At 46.3% G+C, this 16377-nt stretch overlaps 1 protein-coding gene across 5 annotated transcripts in view; it reads left to right on the forward strand.

Moving 5' to 3' along the window:
• Window positions 1-16377, forward strand: part of LOC135257036 (MAP/microtubule affinity-regulating kinase 3-like) — a 35308-nt gene that overhangs the window by 1976 nt on the left and 16955 nt on the right. For all 5 annotated transcript variants that reach the window (XM_064339420.1, XM_064339416.1, XM_064339417.1 and 2 more), the window contains exons 2-5: window positions 3475-3666; window positions 4200-4253; window positions 15810-15858; window positions 16257-16322. In XM_064339420.1, coding sequence (XP_064195490.1) covers window positions 3475-3666; window positions 4200-4253; window positions 15810-15858; window positions 16257-16322 — 361 coding nt within the window. The remainder of the gene's footprint in view (window positions 1-3474; window positions 3667-4199; window positions 4254-15809; window positions 15859-16256; window positions 16323-16377) is intronic.

Genomic DNA, 16377 nt, shown 5'->3' on the forward strand with positions numbered 1-16377 from the left:
GAACATGCAGTTTTATGTAGAGAGTAACACAGCATTGACGTTTCAGTATATTTGACTCGCAGACTTAGGAGTTGGCTTACCTGTCTCTAGAGTGTGCCTGGAACAATGGGAAGTGTTTGTTTCAAGTGCCATTCCTGGTGATTCTAATAAGAGTTATTGTGGCGACCACCCGTATGAATGTTATAGTAGATGACAGGATGATTTCACGCTTTCCTGAGCATCTCTGAGAGTAAGCGGATCAATGGACAACCCGCACAAAAACCAGAAGATAGTCTGGTTCGATGTTAGTCAAGTCGCCAATGCAAACATGAAAGGATCCAGCTGGGTTAGGAGGCATAATATCACCATAGTAAGTTACTGCTTATACTATTTTATGTCTGAAATAATATTTTTCTAAGCCAGGATTCAACTAGACTACAGCAGCAGCCAGTGTTATAAAATGCTTATCGTGACATTGGCTTTTGCTATGATATAACTAGTTATTACATGTTTTCCCATAACCTATGCATGTATTCTTGGATACTGAGGCAGAGAGCATATGCCTCAACTCAACATGGTTGAGAAAACTTTGGTTGAAAATAGTGGTAGTATGGATTTCTTTTTTGAGCTCAGTTTAGGAGCTGAAGAACTATTGACGCCTTTTCGACAATAACTGTTTCTGGGAAATTTATGAGGTGGTTAATAATGGGGATCGTTAGGGGGGAGTCTATATTTAAATGTACCCATAGCTATATTTTAAGCTAACCTTGTGCTTTTATGGGGTGACAGACTACAGACAGCATTTTGTTGTTCCTGTTAGTATCCTGCTCTACCTCTTGTGCCATACATTATTGCTGGGTTAAAACAAAATAACAAGGAAGTTTTCAGTGAGTAGGGCAAGGTCTGATAGCAAGTGTACTAATATATTCACGTAGCATTTGATATATTTGTACGTTTTTGACTAAGATCAGTAACAACAGTGGACTCAGGGACGTGATATAATATCGTATGTTTTCTGTACAAGTTATTTCCGTTCCATAAGTCCAGTAACTCATGGGCATGAAAGATGATCTAACATTGCAGTGTTCAGTCTGAATTTTGTTGCTCAAAAGCATTATGAAGGCCATTTTAGAACTAACAGACAGTGTTTTAAGTTCAGTCCTTAAACATTCAGTTCCACAGTCAATGTTGTTTTCCTGACAGCGCTTTATGCAAAATACCAACTTGACAACATTACCACACTGTTAGAAAAACATTTTAGAGCCTTGCATGAGCTGTTCTGCCCTGCAATTGGCTTACTGCTGCAGGGGTTCAGGTTTTTTTGGGTGATACAGATCACGCAGTTGCAGGGGTTCAGGGTTTTGCGTGGTATGCTTCAAAGTGTTGCAGGGTATTCAGGGTTTTTGGGTGGTATGAATTAGACTGTTTCAGGGGTTAAAGTTTTTTGGATGGTACGGATCACGCATTTGCAGGGGTTCAGGCCTTTGGGTGGTATGGATCACACAGTTTCAGGGGTTCAGGCTTTTGGGTGGTATGGTTCGCATTGTTTCAGTGGTTCAGGCTTTTCAGTAGTATGGCTCACACTGTTTCAGGGGTTCTGGGTTTGTGGGTGGTATGGCTCACACAGTTTCAGGGTTTTTGGGTGGTACAGATCACACAGTTGCAGGGGTTCAGGCTTTTGGGTGGTGTGGATTAGACTGTTTCAGGAGTTCAGGGTTTTTGGGTGGTTTGGTTCACACTGTTTCAGGGGTTCAAGGTTTTTGGGTGGTTTGATTCACACTTTCAGGGGTTCAGGGTTTTGGGTGGTACGAACTGGAGCACCACATGGCCGATCAGACATGCGTCATAGCCTGTAGGGCTCATGCGCTCTTTGCTGCACCAGGGATCGATATTCCATCAGTGCCCTGGCTGTTCGCTCTGCCGCTCCTCCTGGCCCATTTTCGGTGGTCTCACATCGTACACCCTTGGGCAGATTGAAATACTGTCCTCTCCTGTTGGTTCACAAGCCGGAGGACTCAGACCCAGCTGGTTATGGGTGTTTACAGGGGAACCTTATCACACATGATTTTGATTTTGCTCATCTGAAGAAGGGGGAAGGGGCCCTTTGATCATGTGACATTTTGAGGTAACATGTAGGGACCTGTTTTCCTCTCCAAATCAACATTTTAAATAATTATTTAATTTGTAATGTTAATATGACACCTTGTGGATGTTAATCATGAACACGACCATACCGGGTCTTACTAGAAGCATGTTAGCGTACTGATTGGAAGCCACAAATAGGTTGAGGTCCTCTTGGTACAGTAGTATGTTTCCTGCAAATACTGTAATGGAATGGGAATGTATCGACTGCTTTGTTATCTTTAAGACCTTCATGGTCATTTCTGGAATGTGTGCCTTTTCAGGGATTCTGTCAGCAGTTGGTGTTGCAGGAAGAGAAACCGATCTCCCCAAGTTCACATCAGAATAATCTTTTCTTCAAAATGTACACCTGTGTTTGACCAAAAGGAAAAAAAAAAAAAAAAAAGTACTTTTACCAGGAGAAACAGGAGTAGAATCTCAGGACGTCCTTTGGTTGATAAAAAATTTAATGAAATTAAAAACACATGCAAAAAACCCCCCAGTTTGTGGAAGTAATTTTGCTGAGATTAAGCGTTGAACTGAAAGGAAAGTGTGTGGGTCGTCCCTCAGTCTGTGCAGGGTATTACTCCGATGGATTGTGCACTGTCACAATCTTCACACATTGAATTCACACATGTAGCAAAAGTCTATTCGGGCGGCTTAGACACAGGCCCTGTTTACTGATGTGGAGTGCAAGTTGTGAAAAAGGGAAGGAATGTCAGAGAAGAAATTATGGAAATGTACATTTTGAACATCTTGCTGACAACACTAAAAGTCAGTTTTTATGTAAGAGAATCAAAGATAAAATAAGACCTGTATTTTTTTTGTAAGCATGGGAAACTTGAGCTTAATGAGCCATTATCCTTTTTGATGAATGGCATGAACCAATCAAAATGCTTTTGCTCAGCTTTGCAAAGACCGTGATTCATTTAGTGTGCTTGTGCTAAGCACAACCTGGTTTGGTCTTAATATTGCAGTGCGGTGAGGTGTTCTCCTATTGTTCTTTTGTTCAGGCTTTTTGTAGGACGGAGTGTAGCACAGTGGGTAAGGAACTGGGCTTGTAACCGAAAGGTCACAGGCTCGATTCCCGGGTAAGGACATAGCCGTTGTACCCTTGAGCAAGGTACTTAACCGGAATTGCTTCAGTATATATCCAGCTGTATAAATGGATACAATGTAAAATGCTATGTAAAAGCTGTGTAAGTCGCTCTGGATAAGAGCGTCTGCTAAATGCCTGCAATGTAATGTAATGTTCAGCTGTCTTCATCTATGATGGTAGATTTGAGAGTTTTCCAACTTGAGGAAGGGGTAGCAATTTGGGGCTGGTCTTGAATGACGCGTGTGCGGTTTTCTCCCCGTCTCTTTCCGCCGCAGCACACCTCGCCGAGCGATGGCCGCCCGGAGGTCACGGCCCGACAGGGCCGCTCGGGCGCCGGCTGCCGGAACTCCATCGCCTCCTGCTCCGACGAGCAGCCGCACGTCGGGAACTACCGGCTGCTCAAGACCATCGGCAAGGGAAATTTCGCCAAGGTCAAGCTGGCGCGACACATCCTGACGGGCAGAGAGGTGAGGGTGAGGGGGTGGGGGTGGGTGGGGTGGGTCAGGCGAGCGTTTTTGGGCTCGGCTCGTCCGGTGGGCTCCTGCAGTCGTGCGCCGGAGAGAGCGTCGATGGTGCCGCTTTGCGGTCGTTCGGTTGAGCACGCTTCGTTCGGACCCAGGTGCTGTTGCGTCAGGGTTGCGCCGACTTGGGGTGTGTATGACACTCACAGGGCTGCTCACACCATGGTCTTGTAAAAAAATATTTATTTTCAAAAACCATATTTTTAACTGAATTAAAGTTTCAGGCACCACCCGTAATTGTTGAGAGTGGGTGATTCTTTGTTTGCCATATGGTTGTCGCAAGTTGATTTCAGATCTGACGCGTGGCTGAGAAGTGTGGACGTAACTGTAGGAGGTATTATTTCACACAACTGTAATTCCACCATGATTCTTCAAGGAAAATGTTGTGTGGCATTGAGAATGCTTTTTTTGTTCCTTTCCCGTCAGTTTTGAGCTGTGGGAAGGGCTGTATTAACTATACTGCTTCTCTTCTCTTGCAGGTGGCAATAAAAATCATTGACAAGACGCAGCTGAACCCTACTAGTCTTCAGAAGGTAGGCCCCTGCCCCCTCTTTGTGGACACATGTTGCTTCTCTTTTCTTCTTCCCAGTTTCTCGTCTCTCGAGCAGTTCACATGATCAGCCTGCGAGGGAGTCTAGATCCGTGCACACAGTCTAGTCTCGCTCGTCAGGATCTTAGCTTTGGTTCCATTGCCTGCCGTTTGGTTATTTCTGTGAGGTGTATGTTTGCAAGCTGAGTTTAGTTATTGCAGTGCAGTGTATGTTTGTAAGCTGGGCTCAGTTATTGCACTGGAGTGTATGTAATTTGGGTTCAGTTATTGCACTGGAGTGTATGTAATTTGGGTTCAGTTATTGCAGTGAAATATATGTTTGTTGGCTGGGTTCAGTTATTGCCATAGGATGCCAGAGTGATGTGTTGATCATAGAACTGGGCCGGGGGCTTGTGCTTTTAGATCCCTGACAGCGTACTGCTAGTCTGTTCGTTGGTATACACTTTGTGTAACTGAAGCTACGCTAATAATAATAGCGCTGCTGTTCTGTTCGTTGGTATACACTGTGTGTAACTGAAGCAACGCTAATAATAATAGCGCTGCTGTTCCGTGCACCATGCAGCAGGTGTAAAACGGCGGGAGCCCTTGTTGTGGCGGCAGGGTGTTGCCAGGAGACCAGCGTTCGGGTGACACGCTGGGACAGCTGTGGGTGTGGGTGCAGCCGTGGGAGCAGGTGCTGCTGCTCATTCTCCCCAAAGTGTGAGGGCAGTGGGGGTCAGGGTCAGTGTGCAAAAGGGGGAGACTGATTTAATGGACAGTATGTTACAGATTTACAATAAAGGTAGTGAAGATGAGCATTGTGGATTCCACAGCTTTGCAGTCCCTCTTGGGGAAATCATCCTAGGAAGAGCTGAAAGTTAGCTCTGTGAGCGTTATTGTTCCAAGGCGTTAAACCCTAAACATTTGAAAAGCTGTTAAATGGTAATATACCTGTGGTGGTTTGGTTGTTTTGTGGCGGTTTTTGAAGATAGGACCTTATTTTGTGTGTGTGTTTGTGTGTGTGTGAGCGCACCTTTGTGGATCTGTGTGTGTTTTGTGTTTGTGCGTATGCTTTTACCCTGTCTCTCGGGAAACAACAAGCACATATTTCTAGTGGCGTGTTGTGAAACTGAGCTCTGAGAACTATGGGATTGCGGGCACATTCAAGGGCTTAAACTGAAGAACTCGGTAGAGCCAGACAGGAGACCCGCTGTCTGCTCTTCTGATTACTACCGGCGACCAGGTTCAGGTAAAGCTGGCGGCCTGGAGCCACGGTCCTCCCGTCTCACTCACTCGATATCCCCGCTGCCCAATGCGACCGACGGCTCGCCCGAAACCGGAGACGGCTTCGACTGCCTGCCACCTGCCCCGGTGCATTGTGGGCCGCGGGGGGGAGGCTGTCAAAACCGTCGGCTTCGAAGGAGTCCGCTACCGGAGTCCGATTTCAGCTGCCGCTAATTATAGCAGAACCGGAGACATAAGAATAGGAGCCCCCCTCTTCTGGTCGTGCCTGTTCCCTCCCCTTCTGAATCGGGTGGTCCGCCCCGTCGGACAGGCTGATCGGGCTGGCTGGGTGGACGGGGGCCGTCCCACTCCCTGTAAATGGCGGTATCGGTCGGTCCTCAGTGTCACTGCCGCTCGCCAGCGGCGCAGAGGGGACAGTAACACACTGGCCCTTAGTCTTGTCCCTGACCACACCACCCTGCAGGCGTAATTAGCCTGGCTGCCGTTAGTGTTTCCGAGCCATGGGCTTGGCTTGTTTTTCTTTGCAGCCATTGGCAGCTGGAGGGGTGACCCGTGGGGACGAGGGGAGAAGTGAGCGGGACTCGTTCGTTTCTCGCTCTCTTTCAAATTCAAATGTGAATTCAAATCACCTTTGTTGTCATGGCAAAAACTAGGTATCGTAAGGTTTCTCTCTCTCTCTCTCTCTCTCTCTGTCTATCCCTCCCTTAGTCTCCCCCTTCCTCTTGTCTCTTCCTTCTTTGTCTCCCTTTCCCGTCTTCATCCATTTTTCATTTTTCTCACTTACCCTTCATCTCTTTTTCTTTCCCTTCCCCTCTCTGCTTCCCCGTTTGCCTTGCCCAAGCTCTCTCTCTCTCTTTCTCTCCCCCTCCCTCTCTCTCCTTCTCTCTCTCTCTCTCCCTCTCCCTCTCCCCCTCCCTCTCTCTCTCTCTCTCTCTCTCTCTCTCTCTCTCTCTATCTGCATCCAGCTCGTTACAGAGCCCCAGTGGTTTATGGGTGTGCAGCCTCAGACGGCCCCATGCCGCTCATGGCCCTAATACAGTGGAGCTCAGCTGGCTCACGTACGCCGATGACTCACGGTGATGAAAAGAGATTTGGAGCGCCTGAGCCTCCGCCTCGCATTGGCGGAGTCGGCCCGGAAACGCACGCCAGCGAGGAGCCGCGCGGACAGGGGGGCGCGTCCGTGCCGGCTCTCCCAGCCAAACGGAGCCACAGAGTCTCTATAGTAACCAGATGGTCAGCTCAGTGCGTTCCTTCTGTCATCCGTACTTCCTTGCTCCCTGAGGTTACGGTTGCATACGAAGGGCCGAGACCAGGCTTCGTTTTTGAATTTCACATCCTGGTCTAGAGGCGTAGTGCTCGGGTCATACGTGCAGTATTTGAGTATTTTGTGGACAGTTCAGGACAGTTTGTGTCACTGTCAGTCACACTGTGCCTGGACCTGTCCCAGACTTTGTGACGCTCAATACAATTGCTGCATCTGCCAATAATGTGAAGAACACTCGGCCTAGCAGTTGTGTCACTTTGTCAGTAACATTTAGCTACCAATTTTCTCCATTACGTGTTTATTTTTCTTTTACAGTGCCTTTGGTCCATTTAGGCAAGAACCACACTTGTCATGGCTGAATACTGAAAAAAGTAACCCCTTCCAAAGTGTTTGGATAGTTTGAGGTAGAGATTGTGTTATTTGATTATAAAATCCTTGCAGATCATTATGGCCATTTTTCACAACATGAATTGCATTTCCGGCCACTTCCTGAATTGATTGAATTGACCTTGAACTGTGGAATTAATACCTACTCTGCCTTAAAATAGATTCCTGCAAGTCAGGTTGGCATTGCCCTATTCCTGGAGAGCTTTTAATTTCACCCCTAATTAGACTCTAATAATTAGCAGCTCATTGAGATCTCTAGCTGGTGAATGTGCTGTGCTTTGTTAGAGTTGGAGGGAAAACCTACAGGAGAGTAGATCTCCAGGAACAGGAAAATACCTGGGTGGGCATATTGAATCCCCCTGGCTTCTCCAGAACTGTTGGAAGTCCTCACTGACAACTGTCGACTCGAGTCGCAGTGAATGGCGGGGGGAGGGCGGGTGCACTGTGAATGGGTGAGAGGCCACCGTCAGCGACGCCATTCGTTCTGGAAAATTAGAGGAAGCATGAAGGCTATTTGTTTGTCTTGAGCCGGGGTGTGCTCTAGGACTAGGACTGCTTATCAATTTATGGATAACTATCGATGACATTGTGAAGTCTCTTTCTGAACACAAACAAAGATGCTTATTCATGCTTATTGTGACAGTGACTTTATTTGTGTTTGTTTTTAGAAAAGTGACAATGTCAGAAAGCTGTTGTCATGGCATGCTGTTGTTTGTGTTTGTGTTTGATTGAACAAATAATAGCAAGTCATAAAGAGACTGGTTTCTCCTTGTGTCAGTAACAAGTTATGTCAGTTTGTTCAAATAACAGTTTTTCATAGTGGTAGTTTTCGCCGCATTTAAAAATACAGAAATGTTCTGTGAGGTGAACGTTCAGTGATCCCCGACTTAATTAGCCTACTATGAGCTAGTTAAAATTGTATGGCTTGGCCTCGCACCACCATGCAACTCTAAATGCTAATGAAACATGAATTTACTGAATACTTTAACTGAATAGCTATTGTTTTCTGGATATTTATTCTAGTTTCATGTGTTTTATTCTAGTTTCAATGCCTCTGACACAAACGGAAACTACCGGATTCATAACCTAGACATGTTTGAATATTGCCGAATACATTTTCAATTAAAATAATAAAAATGTAGAAATGTATTGATCATTTAGTCCCGATTTTTTTGTATTCCTCAAATTTTCTCATTGTCCGGGCCCGGCCCTAATGTGCTCAGACTGCTCGCGGAGGGCAGCCGGTCCCTGCTATCTGGGCCACAGGCCCTTCGAAGGCTCCCCGCAGCCGCTGACCCACTTTGCGTCGCCTGGAGACAGCTGTTGGCTCTTACACGGCTCTTTTTCTGTCCTTTTCTCACCTTTTGTGATTTTCAGCGGGTTTGTGCTGCGCTATTGCTCATCAATCTGTATTTCTTACATCTCTATTATACCCAATTAAAAAAAATATATATATATATAGCCTATATATATATTTTTTTTTGCTGCTGTGGGACCATTTGATAGTTTTAAGACACGTTACTTGTACTTGAGGCACGTTGTTCCTTAACAGTCGCCTAGATTTCAGTCGAGAAGAACTGAGCCAAACGTAGCGGTTGCCGCTGTCACCACGCGACCCCTCAGCTACGTGCGTTATCGTGCCTGTGCTGTGTCCGCGTTGTCCGAGTCTGTACTGTCTGCAGCCCCTGAGCACGCGTGCTCACGTGGTTAAAGCTGCGTGGGAACGGAGGCAGCACGCAAACCGCCAACCGCTGCCTTCTCTGCTTCCACTGCCGCTGGAGGAAGTCAGCGCTCCACTGATCTCAGGTCAGAGGGTGAAGCCCAAGGCTCCTTTTAGGTGCTCGATGCATGTGAGATCACGAGAAACCTTCCCCCCTCTTCAGCACTGTATGTACCAGGCTGAGATCCGCGCAGAACCAGACTGTTTTCTGCGCAGGAAGAGGCTGGAATTCTCACCCGTCACCCTCAGTCGGCGCAGCTGCAGCGGCTTGTTGTTCTCATTTCCTTTTCCGCTGCCGTTTCTCAAGCCTACTCCTAGGTCTTGCTTTAGTGTCAGTTCTGCTGAATGGTGTAGATTTGTGTGTCCTTGCGTGCTTGTGCGTGTGTGTTTTTTGTGCGTGTGTGTGTAAGTCTTAACTTACTTTGCCAATTATATCATTCGTTTACAAAGAGTACCTTTGAAAAATTACCCTGGAAAGTTCTTGTTTCTTCTTCTGTTTCTTCCAGTTTCTAGTGGTGTTTTTGTTTACTCTCATAACCAAGCAATGAGGACCAAAAAAGTTCCCTGGAATCCACCTTCCTTTTTCACCAGTGGACTTGGTGGCCAGAAGAGTCAGGCTGGCGTCATGACAACCGTACAGCATCCCGTGGCATTCTGACTCATGCATAAGAATTCCGAACAAAAGGAACAGCAGGCATTGAGATTCCTGCGATTAAATTCACTTCGTAAATTGTGCCGGACGGCTTCGCCCTTCTGGGGCATCGGAACGCAGTGCGCAGTGTAGTTCATTACTGTGTCACAGCTCTGAAGAATGGAGGGACTCACAACAAGGAACTCTATTAAAGAGGAAGTACCCATGGAAAACAGAAAAAGCCTTTAAAGGAAAATGGGCCGGTAGCCAACTAGGTCATCTTAGTAGTCCCATTGTAGGCTGTGGGGGTAATAACAGTATTTAATTCAATGTGTGTGCGTGTGTGTGTGCAGGGAAAATAATGAAGAAATCTAGTTCGGATATCCAAAGAGGAGACATTATGTTGTGTAGATTTTTGGCTTTAAGTTTTATAAGAATCATAAAATTTCAGCAAATTCATTGAATGGCTCAGTATTGCAAAGCCTCGCTATCTGCTTTTAGGCTGAAATGTTGTTAATAGTTTAGAAGGCAGTGCAGTAACAAGTAGCATTGCTTTAAACGTGTTCATATAGCTTGTGGCAAGAATATTTGGAGGCAACAAAGGCGACAATTCATGAGTCACGCACACACGCTCTATGGAACAGCAGGGTGGGGATGTGGGTTTCCCACAGAAAGGTTACGGGCTCCAGTCCTGTGCTGCTGTTGCTGTGTGATAGCACCTCATGCTTCACTGGATGTGTAAAACTACTGGTGGCTGCAGTGAAATTATAGGTATTCATTGTAATACGCCTGACCATTGGATGTCCACGGTAGCAAGTTAAGAGTTGCATGCTGATTCCTTGGGACTGTAGACATGCTGTCCCTTGTTAGTACTAATAATTGTCTTCATGGTCATGTGATAAGGGTATGATCAGCACACACACGCACGCACACATAGTGTGGTTTCCTGTCTGAGTGGCTGTGTATCTCTTTCATTTTCAAAATTTTCATCTCTTTTTTTAAAATTTTGATTTTGTAAGAACGTGACTGGACAAAAGTGCTTGCTCTAATGAATGCCACAGAGCCTGTGTTGTGTTGCACAGTTCAAACAATTTTGAAACAAAACCACAAATTCTGGAGTAAAAAAAAGTTTGGCAGTAGGCAGCAACTTTGGGCTCATAATATGCCATTGCGAAGCACATTGAGTTTCATTGTGAAATGTTTTAGTATGCCTGTTAGGCCTAAGTAGTGCAGCGGTTTTGAAAAACAGTTTTATTGGTGCTGTCTATTTGAACTAAACATTCTCTTGAAGCCAGCCATGTTTATTAAAATGCATGTTAAAATATGGAAAGTGCCTAAAACTCATAATTATTTTATTTTATTTTTTACATGGGGTGTGTATTTTTTACAGTGCACAGTGTGAGAGGATTCAGTTGCTTTGATGTGGAATCTGAAACCAGAAAGCTGTTCTTTTACCAGACCACTTGATTTTGACATCTGCTGTGTCATCAGAAGGAGAGTTTGCATGCAAACACTGCTGAAATTGCAAATAATCGCAATTGCCAAGCAAACTCCACAAACGCACTGACTTGACACGATGCACACATGCAATGCGTCATAGAAGCATGCAAATGAACCATAAACCATCGCAGCAGGAGGAGCAAAGCAGACCAGGACTTGTGCTGTTTTTTAGTGCTATAGTAGGGCTGTGTTTTTAAAATTATTTTTAGCTCTACTGTAACAGCGGGGCCAGCCCTACAAACGCGAATGTCTGTGACTGACTGAGTAACTGAGTGAGTGATGAAGTTTCACCATTGGTCGGCCGAGTGATGAAGTTACACCATTGGTCGGCCGAGTTATGACGTCACACCATTGGTCGGCCGGTCCAGCCATGCACTAGGTTTTGACCTGATCTTGTCTTGATATCGACTGCTAGCTGCAAAGAGTGTTCAGCATTGAAGAGAGAAACATGCAACGTCACTTGTGGCTAGTTTCTTGATTTGAGGGACACATTGGAATACGAGCTGTTTGAAGCACTTGTATGCATTTATGTTCTGTGAAATGTATTTGATTGTAACTGTTGCTGTATGATAGCTCAGTGCCCCTGCAGGAGGTAAGGCCAGGAGAGAATGCTCTTCAGCATCTGGCTTCATTCCGTTTAGCTTCATTTCGGGCTCTGTGGGATAGCTTAAATGTCCTGTGTGCAGGACATGTCCCTCAGCCACCCCTTCAGTTTTGCCGAAGAATTGTCCAGCGTTATCCTGGAGGTATGCTAAGGTGTAATTGCAGTGATACACAGACCTTTTTGCATGCCGCTCATTGACAGTATGGGGTAGGGGTGTAGACCTCAAACCTGAGCACAATAAGAGACTGATTTTTGAGGCAACAGTATTTGAGAACATCACAAATTTAGCAATGATACAATCCAAAACTATTAGATATAGTAGGAATCGATGAATATATAAGATCCAGCTAATGCAATCCTGTTACAACGCACACATACATGCAAATGAAGTTGAAAGTATAAAAATTTGACATACGTTTTACAGAAGGAAAAAACGGCACCGTGCATGATGAGTGGTGGTGAGGTTGAGTTGGAAACACAAACAAGGATGTTGGCAGTGCAAACCACCATAAGTTTATGGACATTTTAAAAAATATTTTGCTATGATTCATAACGATACGGATCCATTTTTTTATGTTGTATCGATTGGATCGGATCGTTGCCCTTTGAACCGATGCATTGATCCGGATCTACGTATCATTACACCCCTAGTATGGGACATCCATCCATTACCTGTTTATTTGGGTGTGTGATACAGTACAGATCATGGTTTGCTTGGGACCTGCAAATGTGCTTTTAGATTCAAACTGCGTGTGCCCTCGCCAATAGCAGTGTTACTGAAAATGCACTGTGGCACAAAATGGACTCCCAATGCAAACCGTGCTGCTTTCCTTCTTAGCTTTTAAACCGGTCCAGTGTTGTTGCTGTAGTGGTCGATTTTGCCCCGGGGTAATTGGTCTCCAGCTCTTCATGGGCAGTTGACACAATGCTCCGCTATGATTGATCATCGCCTCCACAGAGAAATGCGGATGGGTGATATCTCGGCACCGGGACATTCGTCAGCCCGGAGTCCGACTGACCACGTCCGTTTCGGCTGCCCTTCGGCCCGACAGTGCAGGTCGTTCAGTTCTGGTCCATCCAACCAGGGTCCAAACACGGTAGCATTGATGCCTGGCTTTCTTTTTAGAACCGAGGAGTCGTTTCGGTCTGGTTCACCAGCCAGTTCTCTTGCTGCCCAGTCATCATTGTTAAGCATCTGCAATAAATCTAGTGACAGTGTAAGTCCATTCAAGGTTTGGAACCCCCAATCCTCCATTTTGTTGGCTATGGAAGACGGTGGAAAGAGTTGCCAGCGTGTATTCAAGCTTAACGGCTTCCGCACTGTTTGGTACTGTTCAGTGGTACCTGTCTTACTGGCACACGCACACACACACACACACACACACACACACACACTAATGGCGCCCGCCATCTTCAGAATGGTGTGTGAGTGGAATTCTCTGAAGCTTTGTGGTAATTACTGTGATACCCGTCCCGCCAAAGCTTCCACCCGGGGGGCTCAGATTTCCCGGGACACACTCCGTACTGTACTGGGAGTGGCTCCTCACACCTCCTGACTCTGTTGATTTGTGGAGGACCTGAGAGGAAGTGAGACAGTGGAGCTGTGGGCAAACTGAAATCTGCTCCATTCAGTCACACTTGGTAAGGCTAAATATTTGTAACTTTCCAGCTTTTAGCAGCTGTGAGTAATGCGATCACGGGTATCGCGTAGTGCATGGGGTGTCAAACTGAATCCCCCAGGGGGGCCACAGTGTGTGGGTTTTTGTGGTTTTACTTTCAGTCAGCTGCCGATTAAGGCCTTGAGAACAAGGTGTGTGGATTCCTTAGCCAATCAGCAGCTTGAATGAAATACTTGTGCCGAGAACACCCCAAAAATCAGCAGGACCTGCGGCCCTCCAGGCTTAGAGGGAGCTCAAACAGTCAGCTTTGGAGGAACGGTGCTGAACCCTGCTGGACCGGAGCTCCAGTAGTGCCCAGTGGGCTGGGCCTACTGGAGCTGCAGTTCTGCCCGTTACTGCCACTGCCGGCTTTGGGGGTTGGGCATCCGAGGCGACAGCTGTCTGTCACTGCGCCACTCCCTCCCGAGGCTGAGCCACGCCCCTTGTTTGGTTAAAGGAAAATTTAGAACAGGAAGGTCTCCTCGGACGACTGGCGAGGTGGGCGAGGGCGGGGGCGGCGGGTTGTTGACTGGTAGATTGTATTACCGCTTTTCATGTTCAAAGTCACAGGCGGTGTGTTTTCGCGGTTAAATATAGGCCCGCTGTGTTCGCTGGCTTGTTCAGAAGGCGGAGTCCACCTTGCGGGTAGTGGAACAGGGCGCAGACTCACCGAGGACCCCTGGTTCCCTGGTCTCATCAGAGGGGAACCAAACCGGCCCCTCCTGAAAGATGCCACCACCCTCCCGACCTCCCCGATTAGATTTGGGTGGCATCAATCCTTGTCAGATGAGTCGCGCAAACTGATAATGTGCGAACCAGGGGCTTTACAATGAGACTTTATTATTAGAAGCATAAGCATAAGAAGCATATACATAAGCTATAAGAAGCAGTGCTGTAGGGCACTTTGAGGTGGAGCTGCCTGTTTCATGGCTTGTTTTAACCCCCTTGGATCCACAGGCCTGTGGGAGGCTCAGAGCTAATTGGTCACATTTGCAAGTGAGCACAACCTGTGAAGTCAGACAGGAAATTGTAAAGTAGCGTCACCAAATTTGTTGGTAGCGCCCTCTGGAGTAAGGCAGCAGTAAATGCATAATAGGCCTGAAGCAGGACGTGTAGAATGCTGCTTTTCGCCGTCTGCGCCACTGAAGGCATCTGAACCGTGGTCCAGTCACGTTCAGATGGGAGGAAGGGATGCTGACCAACTTATGACCTGGTCTGCCGTGATTGTGTGTGTGTGTGTATGTGTATGTGTGTGGACATATGGATGAGTAGGTATTTGGCACAGGTTGGTGCATGTGTTGTGTGCGTAGGGGCAGGTATATTTGGTTGGATGAGTGTGTTTATGGCTTGGTGGCCTACTGGTGTGTTTTGGGAGAGCTTGGCTCTGTATGTGTGTGCATGCAGTTGTGAGTGTGGAGATGATCCTGATGACTTTTCCATTGGCTTCTAATAAAGGAAAAGGCCCAAAATGGCACCACTGCATAGCTTCCCCCAGCCAATCTCTATTATAATTCCTATTAAAAATGACAGGCAGACCAAACATTGATAAAGAGAAGAGGACTGCTGCCATCAGTCTGGCCGCGGCCTCGCACTGAGGCAGTTATTTTAAATGCTGCACTGCTGGCAAAGCTCTTTAATACCATGCCATTCATCGGATATGGTGCACATTACCAGGAAGAACACCAAATAAATAACCAGCGAATGTGCATTCAGGGATATTGGAAACCTGCGAGTGCTCCTTGATGCATTACAGAAGCTGATTTACACCCCCTGCACTCTTAGGTCTATTGTCGTTGCTCAGCAACACCACCCCCCAGTAAAGTGAATGCAGCACTATGTTCTTATATTTATGTACAGAAATGCCTTATGCAGGGCAAATTACACTTTACACTTTACTGAATTTTCCATTTATGTCACTGCACTGTAAGTGAAGGCGGTCTGATTAATTGCTCCGTTGAGGGTTATTCTGCGCCTCCTTCTGGGATTCAAACCCACAACCACCTGGTTTATGACCCGGTTTCTTTACCAGCTGTCACTGGGTAGCATGCGACTGCTGTTAAAGGCAAGTGCAGAAGGAGCGAAGGGGTTGGGAATGTTTTGGACCTCATGACCAGATGGTGCCCTCCACTGGTCATGCTGATACTAGCACCTCCTTCCCTTATAAAGTGTACAAAGACTTGTCTCTACATTGTCCCAAAGATTATTTATGGTAACCAGATGATCTACCCTTTCACTTTTTTTGTCCACTCTACATCAATACCGGCAGTTTTTTCATGGTTGAGAATATTGACCATCCAGTTAGTCATTAGCATCTGTGGTCTGTCCCATTGCATGAATGCACCTGTTTTCCAGGATAGATTTTCATTAGACATTACTCTCCATGCCTGTGTCTCAGTTAGACCATGGATGTGTCTCATTTGAGTTAGTCAACAGTGTCATTTCTGCGCATTCCTTAACATCTCTCTCTCTCTCTCATTCTCTCTCTCTCCCCTCCTCCTCTCTCCCCCTCTGTCCCCCTCCCTCCCTTTTTCCCTCTCTCTGTTTCTCTCAGCTTTTCAGGGAAGTCCGAATAATGAAGATTTTAAACCATCCAAATATTGGTAAGTAGTGTTTTTTAGACTGGTTCACACAAAACTTGCTGGTGCGCATGGGAAGGGACCTCGCACCATACCTAGGCGTTGGTGAACGCCTGCGACCACGGGGAGAACTCTGCCGCCGTCTCCCTGTGCCCACCTAGCTCCATCCAACAGTGAGCCCAGCCCACAAATTCTATTTGACATTCCGTATGAGTTCATAATTGATTTAAAGTCACACAAAATTATAGTACAGTTAGTACTATAACAAAAACTACAATTGGAAAAAAGGTTGAGTACCCTCAACAGTATTCTCACATTTTAATTTTCTGCTTATCTGTGATAATCTACATGAAAAGAGTGCAGAGATTTTTTTTGTACTCTACGTATGTACCTCACCCCACCTTCCCCCCTGTCCCCCTCAGTAAAGCTGTTTGAAGTCATCGAGACTGAGAAGACTCTTTACCTGGTGATGGAGTACGCCAGCGGTGGTGAGTCCACTGAAACGTAACATTTCATGTGTGTGGGGGAGTGTGTCAGGGTGTG

This window comes from Anguilla rostrata, chromosome 6, assembly GCF_018555375.3.
Source record: "Anguilla rostrata isolate EN2019 chromosome 6, ASM1855537v3, whole genome shotgun sequence".
Taxonomy (NCBI): Eukaryota; Metazoa; Chordata; class Actinopteri; order Anguilliformes; family Anguillidae; genus Anguilla; species Anguilla rostrata.